The sequence below is a fragment of the Eumetopias jubatus genome, unplaced genomic scaffold, assembly GCF_037043125.1.
Source record: "Eumetopias jubatus isolate StellerSeaLion01/CBP00866 unplaced genomic scaffold, mEumJub1_p1.0 scaffold_14, whole genome shotgun sequence".
Classification (NCBI taxonomy): domain Eukaryota; kingdom Metazoa; phylum Chordata; class Mammalia; order Carnivora; family Otariidae; genus Eumetopias; species Eumetopias jubatus.
The window spans coordinates 82,040,867-82,063,095 of NW_028274820.1; the positions used below are offsets into that span (position 1 = coordinate 82,040,867).

General features: G+C 34.0%; 1 protein-coding gene across 7 annotated transcripts in view; it reads right to left on the reverse strand.

Moving 5' to 3' along the window:
* Positions 1-2,789: 2,789 nt before the first annotated feature.
* POT1 (protection of telomeres 1) overlaps positions 2,790-22,229 on the reverse strand; it is an 82,801-nt gene continuing 63,361 nt past the window's right edge. For 4 of the 7 annotated variants that reach the window (XM_088018308.1, XM_088018303.1, XM_088018304.1 and 1 more), the window contains 7 exons: positions 20,165-20,370; positions 16,768-16,903; positions 13,943-14,031; positions 12,047-12,138; positions 10,226-10,331; positions 8,593-8,696; positions 2,790-6,162 (listed from right to left, as the gene is read on the reverse strand). In XM_088018308.1, the coding sequence (XP_087874434.1) occupies positions 6,034-6,162; positions 8,593-8,696; positions 10,226-10,331; positions 12,047-12,138; positions 13,943-14,031; positions 16,768-16,903; positions 20,165-20,370 (862 nt within the window). In that variant the 3' untranslated portion in view covers positions 2,790-6,033. Of the gene's footprint in view, positions 8,697-8,824; positions 9,058-10,225; positions 10,332-12,046; positions 12,139-13,942; positions 14,032-16,767; positions 16,904-20,164; positions 20,371-22,229 lie in introns of all 7 variants that reach the window. The other 3 variants (XM_088018306.1, XM_088018307.1, XM_028104946.2) reach the window with 3 other exon arrangements.

Genomic DNA, 22,229 nt, shown 5'->3' on the forward strand with positions numbered 1-22,229 from the left:
GACTATACATGGAAGCCAGGTTTCAGTAAATTTTAAGTACCGAACATGTGTCCTCTTTGTAAGAACGAAATCTTATTTTCTGAGACAGATAAATTATGTGTCACATGCTTTTTGTGATCCTAGAGTAGAAAGTAATTTTGCACATTCAATATTGGAAATTCAGTGCTTTCAAACAGGTGTCAGTTATGGTCTGTGGAACCATCAAATAAGCATTAAAGTATCTCACCAAATATCCTGGCATAAAAAATGCATTTTGATTTGCATTTAAACTAAAACCATAGGGACTCAACACTAGTAGTGTATCACATCATTCTTCTTTGTTTAAATCTCTATTATAAGAAGAGACAGGTACATGGAGTCATATAAGCCTATTCCAAAATTAGATCTTACCAAATATTAAAAAAAAACTTCCCTGAGGAGTTTGTGAAAAATAAGTGATGGCTAGTGAATTAATATAAACTGAAATATAAAATATAAAAATATAGATATAAAATATAAAAATAACATTAAATATAACCCCTTTTGAGTACTAAGAGCACTAGGAAATCCATAGCTTTATTTGTATTTTAGTTTTAAGTGACTCAAAGAAACTGAAGAGACTTTTATAAACTGACTATACTGCCAAAGAATTTCCACATGACATGAAATTTACAGATGACATTTTCTTCCTTTTCTACCATTGCTTCAGAGTTGTGTTTTTTAATCAGAACAAAAATATTTCCATTCTTTTTTAGTGCTTGCACACTGTGCTATTTTCAAATTCCTCTGCGTGAGAAGCTATCCCCTATTTTAAAGTAAGTATCGGCCTTACTGGCACATAATGATGGATGTTTATCTTGAATTTTTCTTTCTCCTCCTCACAATGAGATATTGAGAAAATGGGATTTGAAGTAATAAAACTATCCAAAATGACCATCTCAGCAGAGGATTCTTTAGTCAGTTGGTCCAATGCTATTCACTCCATTCCATTCCCATTTCTGTAGCAGCTTCACTAGATTGGACCTGAAATGACCCAAGTATGTAGCTGTTTCCCTCTGTCACCACTGCAGCTGGGTTTGCTTGGACATTAAGGCATCAGCAAAGTAGAATAAAATAAATCCCAAATCTTCTTTGTAAGAGAGTAGCAGTAAAGAGGATTAGTTTTTGTCACCAAAACTTAGTAGTAATACCAAATCCTTTATGAGGGTTTCCTATGTTAAGTGCTTCTCATATATAATTTCATTTCATCTACCATGGACCCCTCCACGGTCTTCTGAGGTGGGCACTATTACTACTCAGTTTCCCAGAGAGGATAACCAACTTGCTGAAGGTCAAAAAGCTAGTGAGAGTGTGGCCAGAGATTTAATCCATGCAGTCTGGAGCAAGAGCTGAGGGTGACATCTCAGGATCTGATGCTTTGAAAGCTTCTTCCCGAGATGATTAGAATATGAAGCCACGGTTAAGACCCACTGACTGGTCCAGATGCTACATCGAGGTGCTTCAACTCAAACACTTCCAGGGTCAGGCAGGTAATATATCTGAAGCAAGGAGATACAGACCCCATCCTCTAACTTCTAGAATGGTACTAAATCTTTTACCTGCCAAGGAATCAACTGGGGAGACCGTTATAAATGCAAATTAATAAACCTCAGCCCCATAAAATCTTTGTTCAGTCTCCATCAAAACTACCTAGGGGTGCCTGGGTGGCTCAGTTGTTAAGCGTCTGCCTTCAGCTTAGGTCATGATCCCAGGGTCCTGGGATCGAGCCCCACGTCGGGCTCCCTGCTCGGCGGGAAGCCTACTTCTTCCTCTCCCACTCCCCCTGCTTGTGTTCCCTCTCTCCCTGTCTCTGGTCAAATAAATAAAATCTTAGGAAAAAAAAAAAACTACCTACATTTTATTTTTAAATGCAAATTTCTGGGTCCATGGTAACCACTGCTCTAAAATCACTTTACATGCTAATACATTCTAGTATTCTCAGATTTTGAGTCTGGGCTCTCAAATAGGAGATGATCATTTTATTCATTCTAGAAATATTTCCTGAGCACCTATTGTAAAAAAGGAATGTGTAGGCACTGGGTAAACAGCAGGGAATAAATCCAACTCCTTCCCCAAGGAGTTCATATGCTGCTGGGGAAGGGAAACAGTATGAGCAAATAAATATATGACACGTGGGTATGTGCAAGGGAGAAAAGTCAGTCAGGGGTAGGCTTTCTGATAGGGTCACATTGCTACAAAGGATGTGAAAGAGTGAACCATGGAACCTGGAAGAGCTCAACAATGTCCAGACTGAAGAAACAACAGAAAAGTACAAAGTCTGTGAAGGGAGAGTTTGCACGGTATGTTGAAAAGACAAGACCAGTGTTTGGACAAGAGAGAGAGAAGAAAAGTGATAGTATAAGATGTCGAAAAAGTGGTAAGTAAAATGGATCACACTGAGTGCTGAAGGCCAGGTAATCTCAACTCTGTGTGACATTCGAAAACACTGGAAAATGACATTATCTGTCTTATGTTTTAACGGATCAGCCTAGATACTGTATAGAGGATGTACTATTGTGGGGAAGCTGTAGGAACAGGAAGACCAATTGGGGAGCTATTGCTGTAGTTCAGGCAAAAGAAGATGGTAGCATGGCCAGTGGTTAAGAAGTAGTCAAATTCTGGACATATTTTAATGAATGTACCATGATAATTTTTCAAATGGATTGGATATGGGCCATGAATGAAGAGAGGGATCAAGGATGACTAGATCTAATGTTCTGGCATTTAGAGCTTAGTAAATTTGGTATAGGTAAAATAACACTCTCAGCAAGTTCCCAGCCGGGCACCAGTGTGAAGCTTGTTTTATTTATAACTTAAGCAACATCTTCCATGGAGCACTGAAGGCAAAATACAGGAGTACATATCATCCAAATGACTGTGATTCATTAAAACCCATATTCTTCCTGACTTGAAACACTGAAAACAAGACAGTTATTTCATTACCCGTAACTAGAGCAGGAAAAGGTAAAAAGAGCTAATTTTCTCGGTGATATTTATATCAGAAGGGAGTTGATTTTTTAATACCAGAAAAATACAAATTTTTCCTGTAGTAATTAATGCTTCTAATAATTCTTGAGTATGTGGAGATATTGGAAACATTTTACATTCACCATTAACAATAAAAACAAAACAAGAAAGTACTTTAAATAAGAGCCAAAAGGTAGACAGTCCATGGAAAATTCCCCTGCTCTATTTCTTCCATCTTCAGAGTTTACATCCTAGCATTTTGGATCAAATTTCTGCATTTTTAAAAAACACTAGTAGTTACATAAAATATTCTGTTTAGTGTGCTTAATATAAAAACCCACCTTGCTACTCTTTATGTCGAGATAAATAAAAGGTTTGTATCTACTAAAGATATAAGAACTTTGTTAATAAGAGCAATGTAACCTGTTACATTTTCACATATAGGTAAGTTTTGTTCAAAGCCTATAGCATCCCTTAGGTTAGAAACAATGAATTGTTTTAATAGTCACTCCCCTATTTGGCTCTTGTCTTCTTGCCCTATTTCAAAAGATTGGGTCCTATGTCTGTCTTTTATTGTAAACCATATGAAATTCTTTGTGGATACAGATACTATATGAATAATAAATGAATGTAAATGTATGAGCTGACTTTTAAATACATACCTATTTTGTACTCTGTATTCTTTTTCTTAAGCTCCATTCAAGCTTTGATCATTGTGCTGAAATACTTGTCAATGATTCCAAAATTTAAGTACAAGTTTATTGCTCCTAAACCTAATCTAATGGGAATAAACACACAGGATTTCCTATCTAACCAAATAAAACCACAACTATGCCTATCCACTGCTATGTTTTCATGTGACTCACAAGTTAATACTTTTGATTTTAAAATATATTCTCTTTCCTATTTACTGTTACAGAAGCTTGAGATAAAAAGTCATTTAAAAGGTAGCTAATTTGGTACAAGATTTTAAATTCTAGAAGGACTCTGCCCTCCAGTGGAGGACAAAAATCTGCTGAGGAATAGAGTAGTATGTAAAAACAAACTGGCGTTTATCTGCCAGTTCATATTTCAAAGAAGGGAAAAATCATTCTGAAGGTATAGGAAAAAAAAAAAAGAAGGTATATACCAGAGATTCAGGGTTGTATATAAAAATGTACTTGTTTAGAAACTGTAACAATATTTGATGGACTATATTAATAGATAAGAAGGTTTTCAATGAACACATGCTCCAAATCTTCAGACTATTGTCAACAGATGAAATAAAAGAAACTTTTCACACAAGTTGAAAACGTCTTGAAAACATCTTTCTTTGGTAGTTGTGGACTAGGTTGTCAGGTAAATTCTAATATAGTACCCTGCAAAGTGAACTCAAAGCATAGAATAAAAGCAAGCATGTGCACGCACACATGCACACACATGCACATGCTATACCAAAGTGCCTTTATGGCCTAGATTTCAAGGGGAAAAAACAAACATTCATTAAGATGTTGCTACAGTCTAAAAATAGAGGAGTCTCTGAACTATCCATGTTTCACCAGCTGGCACATCTGAGGGAGAGCTCTCATATACATTAATGCATTATCCTTATCACGGTAATTGATACCTAACACCTAACACTGTTCTCAATCCATCATATGCAGTCCTGAATGGAAGGACATTTATCTCCATGTAAGACGACCATCACTTCGAAACCCTAAGTGATCTCAAATTTCCTAAGAGCTTAAATCACAATACTGCAGAGAAAAATAATACACGGTGCTACTGATTCATTCCCGGGCTGCCAAATGAAGATGTGATCTCATATACCTGAGCACACTGCAGACTTCCTGTTTAGTGAGTTCTGATACTATTTCCAAGTACCAGAGGGAAGAGAAGATAGATTACTAGGCCCAGATTTTACCAGCTGACTAGGTCTTTTTCCTGGAGTGGGAAGGCGGCTTTGACGCCATCCAGAGATCCTGCAGGGCAAGCACGGGAAGATATATCTTTATTTCCCTTCTAATGATGTTTTAGAACTTTAGGGTGACTCATCATGGCCATCATAAAGCCTTTTTTGTAATGAAAAGCATTACAGGAGGCATTCTCCCTTCTTACATTAACATAAATTCCTCCTTTTCTACAATGAGTCCTTTGAAGCATGAAAAGAATATTTCAAGACAACTGTGTCATGGTAGAGTCCTAATCTGTACTAGAAGTTGGACAGGTCTTCAAAATTCTCATCACCTAAGAACCTCCAATAGATACAATGAAACCAGGTCCCAGGGGCTTCAGATTTATTTAAAGGGAAAACAACACCAGACAAAACACAGACTAAAGCAATAATAATAAAATATTATTATGAATAACTATAAGGCGATAAAGTCAACAAAATAGGTAAAATGCATACATTCCTATAATATAAAATTCCAAAACTCTTTACAGTAAGAAACAGAACACTTAAATAGACCAAAACTCAAGATAAAAATAGAAAGTGAAATAATCAGAGAATTCCCTAAAAAGTTACTTACGCTGAGTAATTACAAACAAGTTTCTCCTTCTATATGTATTGTTATAAAGAACAAGGTCTACTTTATAAAGTGACAAAAGTTGCAGAAATATATTTATAGCATGATGTTATTTTTAAAAAGTATATATACACATATTTACCCATTCTTAGGGAAAACAGTCTGGAAAATTATACACCAAACTGTTAAAAGTGGTTTCCTCTGGGGTACTAGTTAAAGTAAGAATTAGTTCAACTTCATATACTTTATACTGTTTCAATTCTTACAAATACATATTACTTTTATTTTTAAAAATTCTGAATAAAAACAAAACTTGGTGAAATACATGGTCAAATTTCAAAACATAATGAAAATAATCAGAAGAATCCAGCTATTTCCCCAGATACCAAGGAAAGCTTCCAGAAAGTGTAGAAGAGAATCGGCTGGATTGAGTGTCACAAATTGTGACAAAACTCATGCTTTGACTTTGGAAACAGACGAGCACAGCTGGTTAAAAATTCTGGCCCATCCCTGTGACCTGCAAGTAGCCACAGCCCAGGATCTACAGACTCAGAAACTGCGCAGCCAGTGCCCTATTGCGTGGAGACTGCTTTCTCAGGTAGACAGAGGTGTAGTCAGCTTCTTCTATTCCATTCACACCAGCCTCTCTATATTCATTCAGAAACAACTCCTAATGTGCAACAAAAAAAAGAAAAGAAAGGGGGGGGGAGGGGGAATTATGCACTGCATCTTGGCCAGTATAGTTCCCTCAAATAAAGAGTATAATGGAGTGTAGGGACAGAAAGGGCGCGTGAGCAGTGCACTTTTCATTATCGTGTAATCGACTGCCTCAGATTTTCTAAGCTACGCCTTCTCTTCCTCATACAGAACAGTGCAGGGGCTAAAGAGACAATCCAGTAGTATCGAATGGACGCTGCAGAGAATGGAATTTGAGCAAAAGGCTGTACACAAACTACATGCTTAAATTTATGTAATTTTGTATCTGACAGGAAGGCTACCATTATTCCCATGGACAGTAAAGGGGACAGGGTTCAAATCAGGGCACAGTGAATGCCTGTCTACTTGTTGCTCCAGAAACAGAATTCTCCTAGCTTTCCCGGGTCCTGATAAAGGTAAGATGCACACATCATCACTGGATAAACACTAGGTATTAATAGAACTCTTCTTGTTCAAAGCTGAAAAGTTAAAAAACAAATGAGGACAATGTGAGGGTTTATTAAAAAAAAAAAGAAAAAAGAGAAATGACCTATCCCAGTAAAGATTCATGTGAGGAGTTTTATTTTATCAACTTGGAGACAGCGCTGTGACCTGCCGTACCTTCTGACCCCTCCTCTTCTAGACTCGGTGCTTCCTGAAGAGAAAATGGCTCTCTGGCCTTTGTATCCCCAGCATACCACCGATACTGAAATCTATCGGTTCATTCACAGGGTTCCTCAAACTCTTCCCTGAAGATGTTTTGAGCTAAGAGTTTACACCCAAAACAGCAGCATCAGCCTCTTTTTCTACCATCTCCGACAAGATGGTAATTCAGTGATGGGAAATGGGTAGTTACGTCTGGGGATGGGATAATGTACTCAGGAACTAGAATTTGGAATTATTATGAGCAGAGGAAATCAAATATTTGAACCTTTTTTGCTAATAAAATGTTAAAAGCCTTTTGAGAATGTAAGAAAACATAACACTGACTCCTCATAATCTGTTTCCAGTGTTACTTCAAATACTTAAGGGAGGACTCATTTGCAGAAAACCCCATGCTAGCTTGTTGCCCCAGAATCCTGGCGTGGTTGGCAGTGCAGCCTCTGAACAAAGATTACCGGAATGCGCATACTGACTAGCACTTAGTAACCATGTGAACTTAGTGAAGTCAGCCCACCAAGCCTCAGTTTTATCAGGAAAATGGTTGTTGCAAAACTCAAATATATGTTAAATGCTTTGCACGGTTCCTATTGTATAGATGGTCTTAAATATCTGCTATATTGGCATTCCTACTTTGATTCTTTGCCTCCAATCACGTCTCAACTCAACACAGGGCAAATAAAGAAAACAGGTGAAATATGTACATTAATTTATTCTTCACTAATACTGAACTAGGCATATGTGTATGTCTTAGTCTTTACCAAATAATATACATACGTCTATACATATATACAAATATATAGAAGTATTTGTATAAAACTGAATATTCATGATTTTAAATTTTGCAAACACTGTCAGATAAAAAGTGGACTACTGTATTGAGTTAATATCTCATTCCACGTTCAGTCTGAAATATATATTACGTAAGACTATTAAAAAAGGGTAATGTAAGTCAGTAACATTGTAATAAACCTGACTGCTTTATCAGATCAAGGTGGAATGCAGTAACTTCTAATATCATGTAGAGAAACAAGCAATCAAAAGCATACAATTCAGGTCTTAGAAAATGGATTTATCCTAAATTGGTCTATAGCACCAAAAGACAGCAACTCTGCCACATACACCTAAAGTAAACCACTCCTGTTAAGTACGCTGTAGCTCACTCAGAAGAGCACTTCTCAAGACTACTTGTTTAAGCAGATCCCTTTGTGCAAAACCAAACCGCTAGCCATTACACACTTCACACTCAGTGAAAGCTGAGTGAGTCAACATAAGGACGTTTTCTAGCCCCATACCCATGCTAAAATCATTAACAATGCTGATATAAAAACCATGGCAGGAAAAGAAATCCAAGCACAGATGGTGGTGGGCAGACAAATTAGTGGCTGACACACGGAAAAACCAACAAGGAAAGTGATTTTTAGTGCAAGGTACCACACGTTCTCCGAAAGGGCTGCAAGGGGTAAATGAAGACAGTCTTTCTTTATTCCCCTTTCTCCTTTATGGCCCTAGCAGCCACCATACTGGAAATTTTGAGCAAAAGGAACATTTTTAACTTATTCACAAGAAGGCACTAAGATAACACAATGCTATTTGTGAAAAAAAAATTTACACTGTCGTTAAAATGGAAGATAAACTATACTGTTAAACCTTCTACATCTTTTATAAGAATCGCACAGAAAATAATGTTTTCTAAAATTATAGTATTTTACATATGCTAAGCTGAATGACAATATTAGATTACATCTTCTGCAACTGTGGTGTCAAAAATCTGATAGCAAATTTGCTGCTCCGTTCCACTTGTGACATTATACGACTTGATGAAGCATTCCAACCACGGATATGCATCTACAAATGAGAAAAAAATGTTACTTAACCACTAAAACTAAACAAATACCTCTGAAATATGTATCTAAGCATAATGCTTAGCTAGAAAAATTAACATTTAATTTAGCTTGAAAAGTAAATACACTTACCAAATTTAATATTATCTACTCTTCCAAATACACACTGGGTTCTTGCTACTGTTTTGTAACAATCCTAATTTGATTTTTTTTCCAACAGAAAACAATAATTAAATGTAGGGTTTTCCAAATGTCTGACAGCAAAGGTAGCAGCCATCTCATTCCCAACTTTTCTTCCTTTTCTTCCTGCTGCTGACCTCCCCAGGTTTTTTTGTTTGTTTGTTTTTCTTTTTTTTCTTGGTTGACTGCAAAGAAACCGAACCTGAGGTTCACATCAGCTCAGGCTCTTATACACCTGTCTAGCTGAAACTCCCATCAGGTACCAGGCACTGAGTCCAGACAATGTTGGCAGCTGTAGATGCTATTTCCAAGCTTCAGTCATGACCACAATAAATCTATTTAGAACTTCTAGAAAAGTTTCTTAATGCTTCTTCAAGTTCAAGTTTAAAAGACACTTAATACAGTCAATATTGGCAAGAGTCAAGCAAGACAGGCACTCTCCTCCACTGCTGGTAGAACTATAAATAGGTAAAATATCTTTGGAAAAGCAATCTGGCAGCATGTATCAAAAACCTACCAAACCCGTGCTTTTTAATGAGACTTTTATTTCCAGAAATCTATCCAAAAGAATTAAAACCAAAATCAAAGCTGCCATCAAATAAAAGTATGTAAGTTAAACCTTGTTACAGATGTATAAAAGCTATCTTTTTGGAATTGTTACAAAATTCAAAGACTGACCAGGGGAAAATAAAGTCTGATTAAAAATAACCTAAAAAAATTAAACTGACAGCAGCTAAATCTGCAGCTGGCAAAATTTCTTACTGATGAAAAATTGTTAGAAGAATCAAACTGTCTTACTATGATTGAGGTCTTCAAATTTCAATGTAAGCAGAAATAATGGCCACAAAAGGAAGTCAGTGGCAGTAGATGTAATTGATACGATTTGACCTGAACATCTGGTTGATGAGTCAAATGTTATCCAGAGAACTACAGCTGATAAAAAACAATTAGTAAAATAAAAATGCATAAAACCTGAAACTAGTTAATATTATGATATTAATAATATGAACAGAAATTCATGAATGAATTAAACTGGCTAAATGAAGTCTGTTATAGAAAATGTTTCTTGTCAAAATTTCAAATGTTTGTATGCATAAAAACAGTACACAAATGTCCTTGTGATCAAAACTGCCTCCCCTTTATTATATTTCAAAAAATTTAAAAATCTTTTCATTTCAGGAACTATGATTCTTAACTTATTCTCCCTGCCACTGTCTTCATCAAAAGGCAGATCAGACAATAATTTATTTAGATTCAGACTTCAAAGTTTTCATACCTCTAAGTCTACAGATTAGATACATGTTAAATACTGTTTCAAGAAAAAGGATGAGAGTGTTAAAAAATATTGCCTACCAATTTTTATTCCCGAAGGACAAAACATATCCAAGATCATATCCATACTCTGCTGAAGTCCATCATTGATTAGGACTTCTGATGCCGGGATCTGGAAGAATTTGTCCTTAAAAAAAATTATAGAAGAAAAAAGGAAATTAATCTTTTTTTTTTTTAAAGATTTTATTTATTTGAGAAAGGGAGAGAGAGCACTAGCAGGGGTAGGGGCAAGGGAGGGGGAGGGGGTGAAGCAGATTCCCCACTGAGCAGGGAGCCCAACAAGAGGCTCGATCCCAGGACCCTGAGATCATGACTTGAGCCAAAGGCAGATACTCAACTGACTGAGCCACCCAGGTGCCGTGGAAGTTAATCTTTTTTTAAAAGTCATAATTAATATGAAAAGTATTTAAATATTATCTAATTAAAATAATCTAGACTATTTTATTCTATCAAGATTGTAGAATTCACAGAGTTCTAGTCTGAACTCTTAAAATCTGATTTACTACTTTAATCTAAAAACAGTATTGAGATATAGATAAAAAAATCCAATTAAACTGCTCTGACTTAATGATAATAATAATAATGGTATTTAGAAAAGAGTGAGGTCTATCATTCTCTTTGTGTATAGGAAAAAATCTAGTGTTAAGTTTAAAAGAGTATAACACATGTTGTATATTTATTTATTTTTCTTTCCTCTATCAGTTTATACTATACTTTCTTGAAAGAAGGGATTTTGTTTGCTTTGTTCACTGCTATAACCCCATCATATACAACAGTACCTAGCACACAGCAGGTCTCATTAAATATTTATTCGATAAATGGACAAATGAATTGTTTAGGCGGGAGGAAAAATTCTCTCAACCTTACCCCAGATTGTTTCCCAATGTGTGCAGTAAAAAAATTCGACCTTACCACTAACAGAAATCTGGCATCTGCCCTTGGCTTCTGGAAATAATCTCTAAGCCCTTAGAATATGCTTGTTAGGAATGTCCTTGATTGTCACACTAGAGATTTAGGGTGGGGAGGTTGGGGAATGTGACATTAGCTTGATCTTCAGAGGGGCTGAAAACTGAGATCAGCCATATGGGCTGTCAACCATAACTACATGACAGAGCCCCAGTAAAAACTCTAGACACTAAGGCTCAGTGAGGCTTCCCTGGCTCTCAAAACACAATACGTGTGTACTGTGACACATCATTATCAGGCTGGTAACACTGTCTGCTACTCCATGGGAAGAGGACAACTGGATGGTCCATGTCTGGAACTTCCTGGACTCTGCCCTATGTACCTCTTCCCTTGGATGATTTTAATTTGTATCCTTTGGGTATAATAAATCATAATAGCATTTATAACTTATAGGAAGTTACTGGGAGTCTTTCTAGTGGATTATCAAAATTTAAGGGTGGTCCTGAGAACCCCCAAACTTGGAACAGTTGTTAGAAATGAGGGAGGTTTATGGATAGCTCCCCAGCTTCACACAATATAACCACCGACCTTCCAAAGTAATTCCGTTCCCTCTAATACGGAAATGTGGAGACTTCAAAAATCTAGTGAAATGCTGCTAGACAGAAAGTGTGCTCACACCTCTGCCTTTGGCTCCTGAAGCAAAACTTCTGAAGAGTCTCTCCTCAAATGCCTATTCTTCAATTTTTCATGATGTGGATATTAAATTTAGAGTCAAATCAAAACAGGATAAATGTACAGACACCTTAATTTATGTGCTTGCATTTTATTGTTTTAAGTTGTCTTAAATCCTCTCAGTAATAAAGCAGGAATGAATAAATACATTAAAATTAAAAAAATATTTTACTTAGAAATATCTACACTACCTCTGTTACTTACAGAATCCATGAGATAAGCTTCCAATACTCCTGTTCCATCATCAAGAGTAAATGTCATTACAAACACATGTTGAAGGGGTACAATACCCAGTACTAGTGAAGGGAAAAAAGATCAAACCATATGAATCTTCTATTCCACAAAATCAAAGTAAAGTAAAAATTGTTTTATGATATTATGTTAGTTTTATTAAAATAACTTAAGATAAACAACTTATATATATGCCTTTTGTTCTCCAATAACAATATATTAAACTCATTTAGCAGATTCATTTTAGAACATTACATTATACCTATATAGGGGGAATGACTCAGGAGCATTGATGAAATAATGTAATGTATCTTTAAAAGGAGTTCGTAACTTGATAGAAAACATAAAAACTGATTCATGTACTATAATTCATTGCATGTTAGCCTCATGAAAGACAAAATTAAAATACCAGAATGTTCTAAAAAAATTTATGATTTTGTAACATGTCTCTCCCCTTTGTATTATTAATATAGGGATCACTTATTTTTTAAGATATCATCTAGTTGAATGGACAAAAATGTCAGAAGATGGGATTTCATGATTTGATGAGGAAGAAGAAATTAAAGAGATATTAAATGATATGAAAATTCATAGGTTAAAATAGTACTTTGTGTTTGGAAATGGGAGACATTTAATATGTTTATAAAATGAAATACTGTCTTTCATTTGTGGAAGCCATATTTAAAAGGACTAATTAAGGGGCAAGTAAGAAGAATACAACAGGGTATACAGAGAAATGAATTAGGGCATACAGACATGACAAAAATTGTTAATACAGAGGACTTGATTTGTAGGATTTTAAAGGTCTCCATAGGTTAAAACTGAGCTAATACCAAGAAGGGTGAATGTAAAATCTACCCCAAGGGACCACACACACAAAGAACTGCATTAAGAATGGGATGCGCAGACCATGCTGGAAAGCAGGGAGCTCAAATGAAAGGAACCTGGAATTTCACTGGACCACAAACAAAATATGAGATAGCAGTATCATATAGTTAGACTGCAAAAGAAAAAAAAACAAAACCAAGTATACAAATAAATATCAATACAATAAAATTTTCAGGCTAGTAGAAGCAAAGTGTCCAATTTTAGAGAAATAAAGGTTTTCTTTATATTCTGAACTGGCCAACATTTGCAGCCCTATTTGCAGCTTTTAATGCCAAACTTTGAGAACATTGGTAAAATGAAATGTTTACTAAGGAGGAGAAACAAAATAGTAGGGAATGTGGGAAAATACCAAATGAAGTGAGGGTGACTAGTTGGAGAAATAAAGACTCAGAGAAGGTCTGACATACCTTCAAATGTCCAAAGCCTGTTAATCTTACAGAAGGCATGTATTCTAATTCTAGTGGAAAGAATGTGGTCCATAGTTTTGCTTCATAAGAACTACTTAAAAAATAAGGGGTATGTTGCCTTGCAATGTAATGAGTCCCCTGTCAATGACAGAGTTTTAAGCCAATGCTGGATGATCACAGTTAAAGAATATGATATAAAAAGTTTATTATTCCAGCTAAAGATGTGTGTTGGGTAAAGAGCTGTAATAGCCATCTCTAAAACTGCTTTTAATAACTGTGAACTGGAGGGATTTTTCAGAACCTGTATTTATGATTAATAATTAATACTAAAACAAATTATCGAACATTAAATTGTAATGATTAAAGATACTGGCAGATCCTGGAAGCAAGTTTTCAAACATTTTAAACTTCACTTTATATTTTATTATAATTACCATGAATGGTTTGTTTAAGTAAAGTTTAAACTTTAGCTCAGTCCTTGCTCTGGTTTTACAATATCAACAACTGAAATAGAATCAGTGAGGTCACCTTATACTAAAACAGTTATAGTTGCAGGACACAGAAATTTGCTAACCTTCTGCCACAGAAGAAGGAATCCATGGTGTTTTATCAACCAGGGAATTTAGAGTTTTTATTGGTCTCAAAGTAGAACACTGTTTACATCTGAAATTAATGACAGAAAAAAAACCATAGGCATTTAAAAATAATTATTATAACATTTAATTGTAACTTATCTTCTCTGTTCAAACATGCACAGTTTGAAGTTAATTATTAAACAACAGTGTTGGAATTGTAAAAAAAATAAGCTTTTTACAATAGAAGCAATCAAAAAGATAGTATGGTTCAGAATAAACAACTAAGTGGAGAACAAGAGAGAGGGTCCAGATTCAGATTGTTAATTAATTTGGCTGATTTTGTTGGCAAAACGAAAAAGTTGAAAGAGACAGCTCTGAGGACTCTTTCGTTTGATGGTTCTGTGATAACAGCTAAGGTCTTAAGTAAATATAACCAATAGAAAATTATTCTCAATAAGGAAGTCGGTACTAGCAAGACTTTCAATAATATATTCAGTGAACACATATTTAGAGGTTCACAGTTTATAATGCCTAATACTATATTTATCTTTTGTAATATAAGTCAATCTGAAACTATACAATATACTAAAAATGCACATTATTTAGTATAGGTATTCTGCTTTATTTATATACAAACATACTTTAAGTACAAGTAATTGTTTATTATAATCATAAGATTAGATGTTGATAAGAAAATATACTTGAATAAAAATATAAAAATCAATGTCCAAAAGGTTCATGCAAACTCCTTTTCATTTCTAATCTGGTGAAAAACAGAGGGTCCCTATATTAAATAGTCTCCTCTCCACCCTTCAAATACATAGATATTTCTTCTTTAACAGAAAAAGGCAATAGAATGAAGACATATTATTTCCTTAAAAATAGGCTGTGATATTAATTTTAGACATTGATAAAGCGAGTATGCAAGCTAAAAATTAAGTATATAAATTAAAATATAAGGGTAACAAGTAAAAATTAAGTACAGAATTCATTACTTCCAAATCAGTAAAAGTGGGGAAAAAGGGAAAATTAAGAACATTTTTATAAATGAATCCAATAGAAGACTAGAGGAAAAAAATAAGCTAAATAATAACAAAAAAAGGGGAAAGAGTAAAAGTGTGAGTGCAGAACAACATAAAACATAGAAATAAAACCTAAATATATCAGTAATTAACATATTTTAAACTCATCTATTAAAAAACTAAAATCTAGTCCTAATTATTTATTTATGAGACTTCCTAAAATGTAACAACAAAGAAACAGAAAGCAAACCAGCAAGAGCCTCAAAATAGACAAAGCAAATACTGACAGAATAAAAGATCACAAACATACCACCACAGAGGAACTTAAGCATACTCTCTAAGTGATTAAATAGAGAAAGTTACAAAGGAAAAAGAAGTTTTGAATATGATTGACAAGCTTGTCTAATGGACATACCTAAACACTATTAAACATTAAACACAGCTATTAAAGAATACATGTTCTTTTTAAAATATAGGCAATATATACAAAATGTGAACAAACATTTTGGGATAAAGCAAAGCTAAATAATCTCAAAGAACCATTATGAAATATATCAAGCTATTTGGTTAAAAAGTAATCTAATTAATATACAAAAAAATATAGAACCTAAAATGCGTCTGTGAAAACTTTAAAACACACAGTTAAATAATTCATGGGCCTAAGAAGAAATCATAATGAGAATTAGGAAACATTTAGAAGAGACAAAAAAAAAAAAAAAAAGAACAAACACCACTACCTATCAAATCCTGGGTTAAAGCTATGGCCATTTTCTCAGGAGAAATATTATGGCCTTAAATGTAAATATTAAAAAATATACTAAAAATTAGTAAGTGAGATAAGCATTCAATTAAAAACGTTTGAAAAAAAAAACCAAAGAAACCTAAAAAAAGTAAATGTAGAAAATAAAGATAAAAAAAGAAAAGCCAAGGAAACCTAAAAAAAGTAAATGCAGAAAATGAAGATATGAACAATAATATAACAATAGCGAGTATCAGAACAAATCTAGTTGCTTTGGCAAAAAAGGTAAAAAAAAAAAAAGGTGCAAATAATATTAAGTGGATTCAGGAACAAAGTGGAAATTTAAAAATCATTAAAAGTACTATAAACACTTTTAGGTCAATAAATTAATTTATATAAGAGATGAAAACTTTTCTAAAAAATTCATTAATAAAATAGATTCAAGAAATAAAAAACTGTAAGAGATGTATAACTGTTAAAGAAACTGAAGCATTAGTTTAAATTCTGTTTAAAAAGAATCAGGTCCAGAAATCTGAGTAAAGTAACTAAAACCTAAGTAAGCAAAACCTTTAAGATTTCACAAGCATTTTAATAAATATAATCATATTAATATTTTAAACATTTGTAAAATAAAAGAAACCATAAAGTTAAAAAAGTACAAGAGAGACAACAAATTTCTTGAAATGCATGCCTGTTTCTAGCTCCTAATATATTCTGATTATCTTCCAATTCCTCAGTGGCAACTAACTGTAACTTCCTGGCACAGAAACTTTGGAATTCAATCACTTAACTTTTATGAGGATACAGTTCTGAACCTTTCTCTGTACTATTATCTAAATCTTTATGAAAGAAAACAAACGAATATTAGCCCCTAGGTTAGCCTTATACTTAGCACATTGTAGGTAGTCGATACATATGCTATCAAAAGAATAAATATATACCACAAAAATCTAGTACATATAAATTGGTATCCATTGAATATATAGCAACCACTAGGATAAAATAATAAAAATTACTGCTATGCAGTTTTTAATTCTCAAAATTCCCAGATTTGAAAGCATACCCATAGTGATGTATTTTTCCTTGTATAAGGAATGGTGCTGAAAGATCAAGGACTTCCAAGTCTTCATGGCCAGATCTCACAGGAATTACACTATGAAACTTGTTTGCGAGTTTGTAGATTTCACCGAGTGTACCTCCTATTAACAAAGAATAAATAAATCCTTCAAGTAGTACAAATACAATGAAGGCAAGATCGAGTGTCTATTAAGTAATACATGACGTATAGTAAAAGACTAAGGGGACTGAAAGAAAAAGACAATGAAGGCATGAATTTAGATGATTAATACATTTATACATTTATTGTAAAATATAATAATTTGTAAACTTAGTATCCTGCCCTGATTTAAGAAACCACTGATAAAAATGCTGAGAATTAAGCAAAATACAAGGCTTGTGAAATTTTAACCATTTTCCTAAATTTTTATACAAATTGCTCTTTTATGCCAGAACACTTGGATCAAGTATTCAAACGAAAATAAAACTGAAAGGCAAAGTATAACAGGATTCTCATTATTAAATTTGCTATACACACTAATAATGTCTAGGTAAATGTAGTCTTGAGTTTGAAATAAATCTTTTACACTTTCAGGTCAACTTTATATTTAAATACAGATGCAAAGAGTTTGGATAATAATAATTCATGTAGAGTGTTTGTTCAATTTTCCTGAAAAATCCTCAATACTTCCAATTCTATGACAAAGTGGGCATTAAAAGCTGTCATGCGGGCTGAGAAGAAAGAGGATGCCCAGTGGTGCGCTACTACCAGAAGGCAGTACTCTCTCTAATCACTCAAACCTACTGTACCTTTTCTGGTGTATTTTTCACCTAGATTGGTAATTCTTCCTCTCCAAGGAAAGAGAATACGACTTATAAAAATACTTTTGTGTACTTCCTAAAATTTGTAATGTTAAACTAAATTGTGAGGGGGCGCACTTCCAGCACAGCAGAGTAAGGACGTCCAAAAATATACTCCATAAAAGGAGAAAGAACATTGGCCAAAACTGTCAAATTTGACTTTTTCGGAACTCTAGAAATTAACCAAAGTCTTGAAACAATCCAAGGAGTATTTATTCAGGAAAAGGAGATAAATCTTGGTAAGGACAGCAACTTGCCTGGGTCCCGTTCCTCTTTGCAGAACTTTGTGGAAACCACAGCTCTGCCATGTCATACTGCAGTTAGATCCTAGCTCTAATGATTAGGGTTATAATACTCAGAAATATGATAAAATAAAAATAGCTTGCATTTTGATGGAACACTTTTAAATTTTAAAGTGCTTTCAGATATATTTTCATTGACTTTCATTAAAAAGTGTTATTACGCTGGATATACTTATTTACTTAATATATATTTACTGAGAACCAGTTGCATGCCTGTTGTCCTACCCTAGGTGCTGAAGATATATAGATTAAAATAAACATGTATCCTGCACTTTAGGGCAGTTACATTCTAATAAGCAAACAAGTCTATAAACAGACAGATATAATGCAAATATAATACAAGAAGAAAAGTGATCTACTGAAAGTTCATATGCTATGCAATAAGAACCACTCAAATCTGCCTGGTGAATCAGAAGACTGCTTGGTATGTGTAGATGCTCATTAAATATTTCACATGAATTGCTGAGTAAAGGGAATTAATGAGTTACTTATGAACATGTACTAGAGCAAAAATTCTCAGAATAGCAACGGAATGGCAAAGAGGCACAGAGAAATATCCTGGGTTTAGGATAGATATTTCTGCCACCAGTTTGATATGGCTGGAGGGTGGAATGAGAATTGAGAAATTGTAGGAGATGAGATTGAAAGTTTGTGGGATGAGTGGTACCTAAAGATAGGATCAGGAGCTAAAGGTACTTCTTCAAGCTTCTTTTGAACCCTTAAGTTTAACTTGACTTCAGCACAGAACTGTGGGAGGCCGTGTGACATAGGAAAACCCTACACTTGATATCCTCTTAGCTGGCCCTACAAGGACAGTTCTTACAGAACCTGATAGGTCCAGGGCTTTATTTTATTTTTAGGGCATACAAATAGTCTTACTCCATTTTTTGTGTATGCATGTGTCTGCGTGTTTTGTTTTTATATCCATTTCCTGGTAGAGATTAAAATATTGCTAATGGAATAAGATACCACATTTTACTCACCAAGGTGGACAAATTTTCTTAAGTGCTAGTATATGATAATGAGGATGGGAGAACAGATAATCTCATATGCTACTAAAGCATATGAATACTCTGACAGCTTTATTGGAAAGTAATTGGGCGACATTTACTTAATTCCTTGTGCCCCCCTAACTACACTTCATCCAGAGGGAAGATAAAGTTCACTGTAGAGTTACTATGTCAAAAAAAAAAAAAAAAAAAAAAAACAGGGAACAATTTCAGTTCCACTTCTACCTGTACTGGGAAAGACCTACAACTTCTCTATGATTCAGTTTTCTCATGTATAAAAAACAGCTTATAATAGTACTAACTGAATAGGATTACTGTGATGATTAAATACATAGAAATTAAAATCATTTCTGATAAATCATAAATGTGTTAAAATAAAAGATGTTCATGAAAATAATACCAATGGTAATATTCATGTGTATTCATATACATATGTGTATATATATATATACACACATACACTAAAACAATTACTTATTACTTTTATAAACAGAAAAATGTGGGTAATAAAAATGATCATAATCTACTGTAATAAAGATCAGTTCATTTACAAAATGAAACTAAAGATTTCTCTGCAAATTAAAGATGATGTTCTACTTTTATTATGGAATGTTCTCAAGGAAGAAAAGTCTCAAGGAAAATAATGAAACTTTAAATTTGGCATGGGAAAAAATATGTGGTATATATATATATATATGAGATAAACATCAGATTAAAATTAGACAAAAGTGGAAAGGAAATGCAAAAATAAATATGACTCAGTTTCATTCTTTTAAGACATATGTCGAGTTATCTTCACTTGTTTCAGGGGTCCCTTCCTTGACTTACATTATCAATAGATGACTTTCATTCTACTTTTATGGAACAACAGTGACATCCAGAGGCCAAGACAGCAGCAACTGTACCTGACAATCAAGCATCCTCTTGATTAATACTCAGCTCCACAATGAGCTTAAATCTCATTAAGATTTATATCCAAAATCCAAGATGGACAAATGCAAACACTTGAGTTCAATGTATAACTTCAAAATGTCATTCAGATTAATTTATGTATGTGTATATGTATATATTTAAATCTACCTGTTATATACAATATACTCCATTTTATGGAAGGTAAAATAACATTTTGACTTTATATGTCCTAGGTTGCCCCTAAAATATATTTAACAATCATTAATCAGAGAAAGACATAAGCAAAAGCTGTATTCTAGTAAAACAGTAACTAAAATACCTTCTATCAAAATCAGACAGTCATTTGAAAGTGGAAGAATACCATTATTTTTTACAAAATGAACAGCAACTTTTCGTTCTCCTTGATCTGTAGTGGTCCACATTTTCGAATCATATAATGATGTATTTTGTAGTTTAATATCTGGGGTTTTACTTGCACCCTCTTGTAAAATTGTATCCAAATCACCCTCATGTGGAACTTCTTGCCTAAAATCATCGACAATGAAATATAAAACAATTGGTATAAGCTTAGAAAATCAAATTTAACAAATTACTCAATTTAAAAAAATTGTTTATATGCTGATGAGCCAGCTTATTTTAAAATATGGAGATAGTTCACTTTGCAGATTAAATGACTCTTATTCAACAAAAACGGTATTTGATGATACTTCATGACTAAGTAGATCCATATCATAATTATATTAACTGCCACGAATTTCCTTATCTGGTTTTGTGATACCAAGGATCTTATAACTATTTCTAGCACCAATTAATTCTCCTCTTGTATAGAATGTTAAACTTCTCTGTGGGGGAAAAAAGCTGCCCACTCAATATCCACTTACCACCTAAGTAATCCCCCTTTCATAGGGGACCTAATTTACAAATCAACATTCTCTTCGATTACTTTTAACTTAGAATAATAATTTTAAAAATCACCTGGTAAAGTATGTATACAATAGAAATGGCATCTGGAATCAAAAGGTCTATGTCCTTATTCTGGTTCAGTCCCCAACCAGCTGTGTAACTTTAGGTAACACCTCTTAACCTTTCTGAGATGATTTTATTTGTTTAAAAAAAGTGCTCAGAGAGGACGGCTTTGTTTGGCAAAGCTATATGACTTAAGAGAATTTGACAAACTGTAATTTATTTATTTATTTTTTTAAAGATTTTATTTATTTATTTGAGAGAGAGAGAGAGAGAGAGAAACAGCATGAGAGGGGAGAAGGTCAGAGGGAGAAGCAGGCTCCCCGCTGAGCCGGGAGCCTGATGTGGGACTTGATCCCAGGACTCCGGGATCATGACCTGAGCCGAAGGCAGTCGCTTAATCAACTGAGCCACCCAGGCGCCCGACAACTGTAATTTAATAATACTTCAGCAAGTACCTAAAATCTGTATTTATATTTTAATTCCAACTACTATTTTAAGCTCAAATGGGTAGCAGATGGTCCCCCATTTTATTTAAGGTTTGACGATCAAAAATCTCTACAAACAGTATTATACTTAGATTTTGGAGGGCAAAATATACATATATTAGTATTAGTGTATACACAGATGTGCACACACAAATAAGTACTTTAAAATGGAAATGTACTTTATTTACACATTATATATTTATAGAAAAGACAAACTATATAAAAAAGGAAAAGATTAAAAATAATTTCAGAATATGTCTTGAGCTAATAAGTACATAGTCATTCTAATGTCTTATAAATTTATTTATATATGTAATAATTGATGTTTGGAATAAAGTCTGATGCACTGAGAATTCTCAATGATTAATAAAAACTTAAATTATATTTACTGTATCATAAGAGAGAAATATTGCCAACAAGGCTTTCTCTATCACTTACTTAGAAATTTCATCCAGGGGCACCTGGGTGGCTCAGATGGTTAAGCATCTGCCATCGGCTCAGGTCATGAAATCCAGGTCCTGGGATCGAGCCCCACATTGGTCTCCCGGCTCAGCGGGGAGTCTGCTTCTCCCTCTCCCCCTGTGTGTGCTCTCTCTACCTTGCTCTTTCTCTCAAATGAATAAATAAAATCTTAAAAAAAAAATTTCATCTAACCAGAATTCTCTATTTAAAAATTTTAGTTATTAAAGGTTAAGAAGTTTTTTTGTGAAGAGAAAGTCTCCCCAAATATATATATATTTTAAGATTTTATTTATTTACTTGAGAGAGAAAGAGGGAGAAGCAGACCCCCCCGCTGAGCAGAGAGCCCAACATAGGACTCGATCCCAAGACCCTGAGATTATGACCTGAGCCGAAGGCAGACACTTAACCGACTGAGCCACCCAGGCGTCCCTCCTCAAATATTTTTATAGTTTATTATTTGTTTGCATGTAT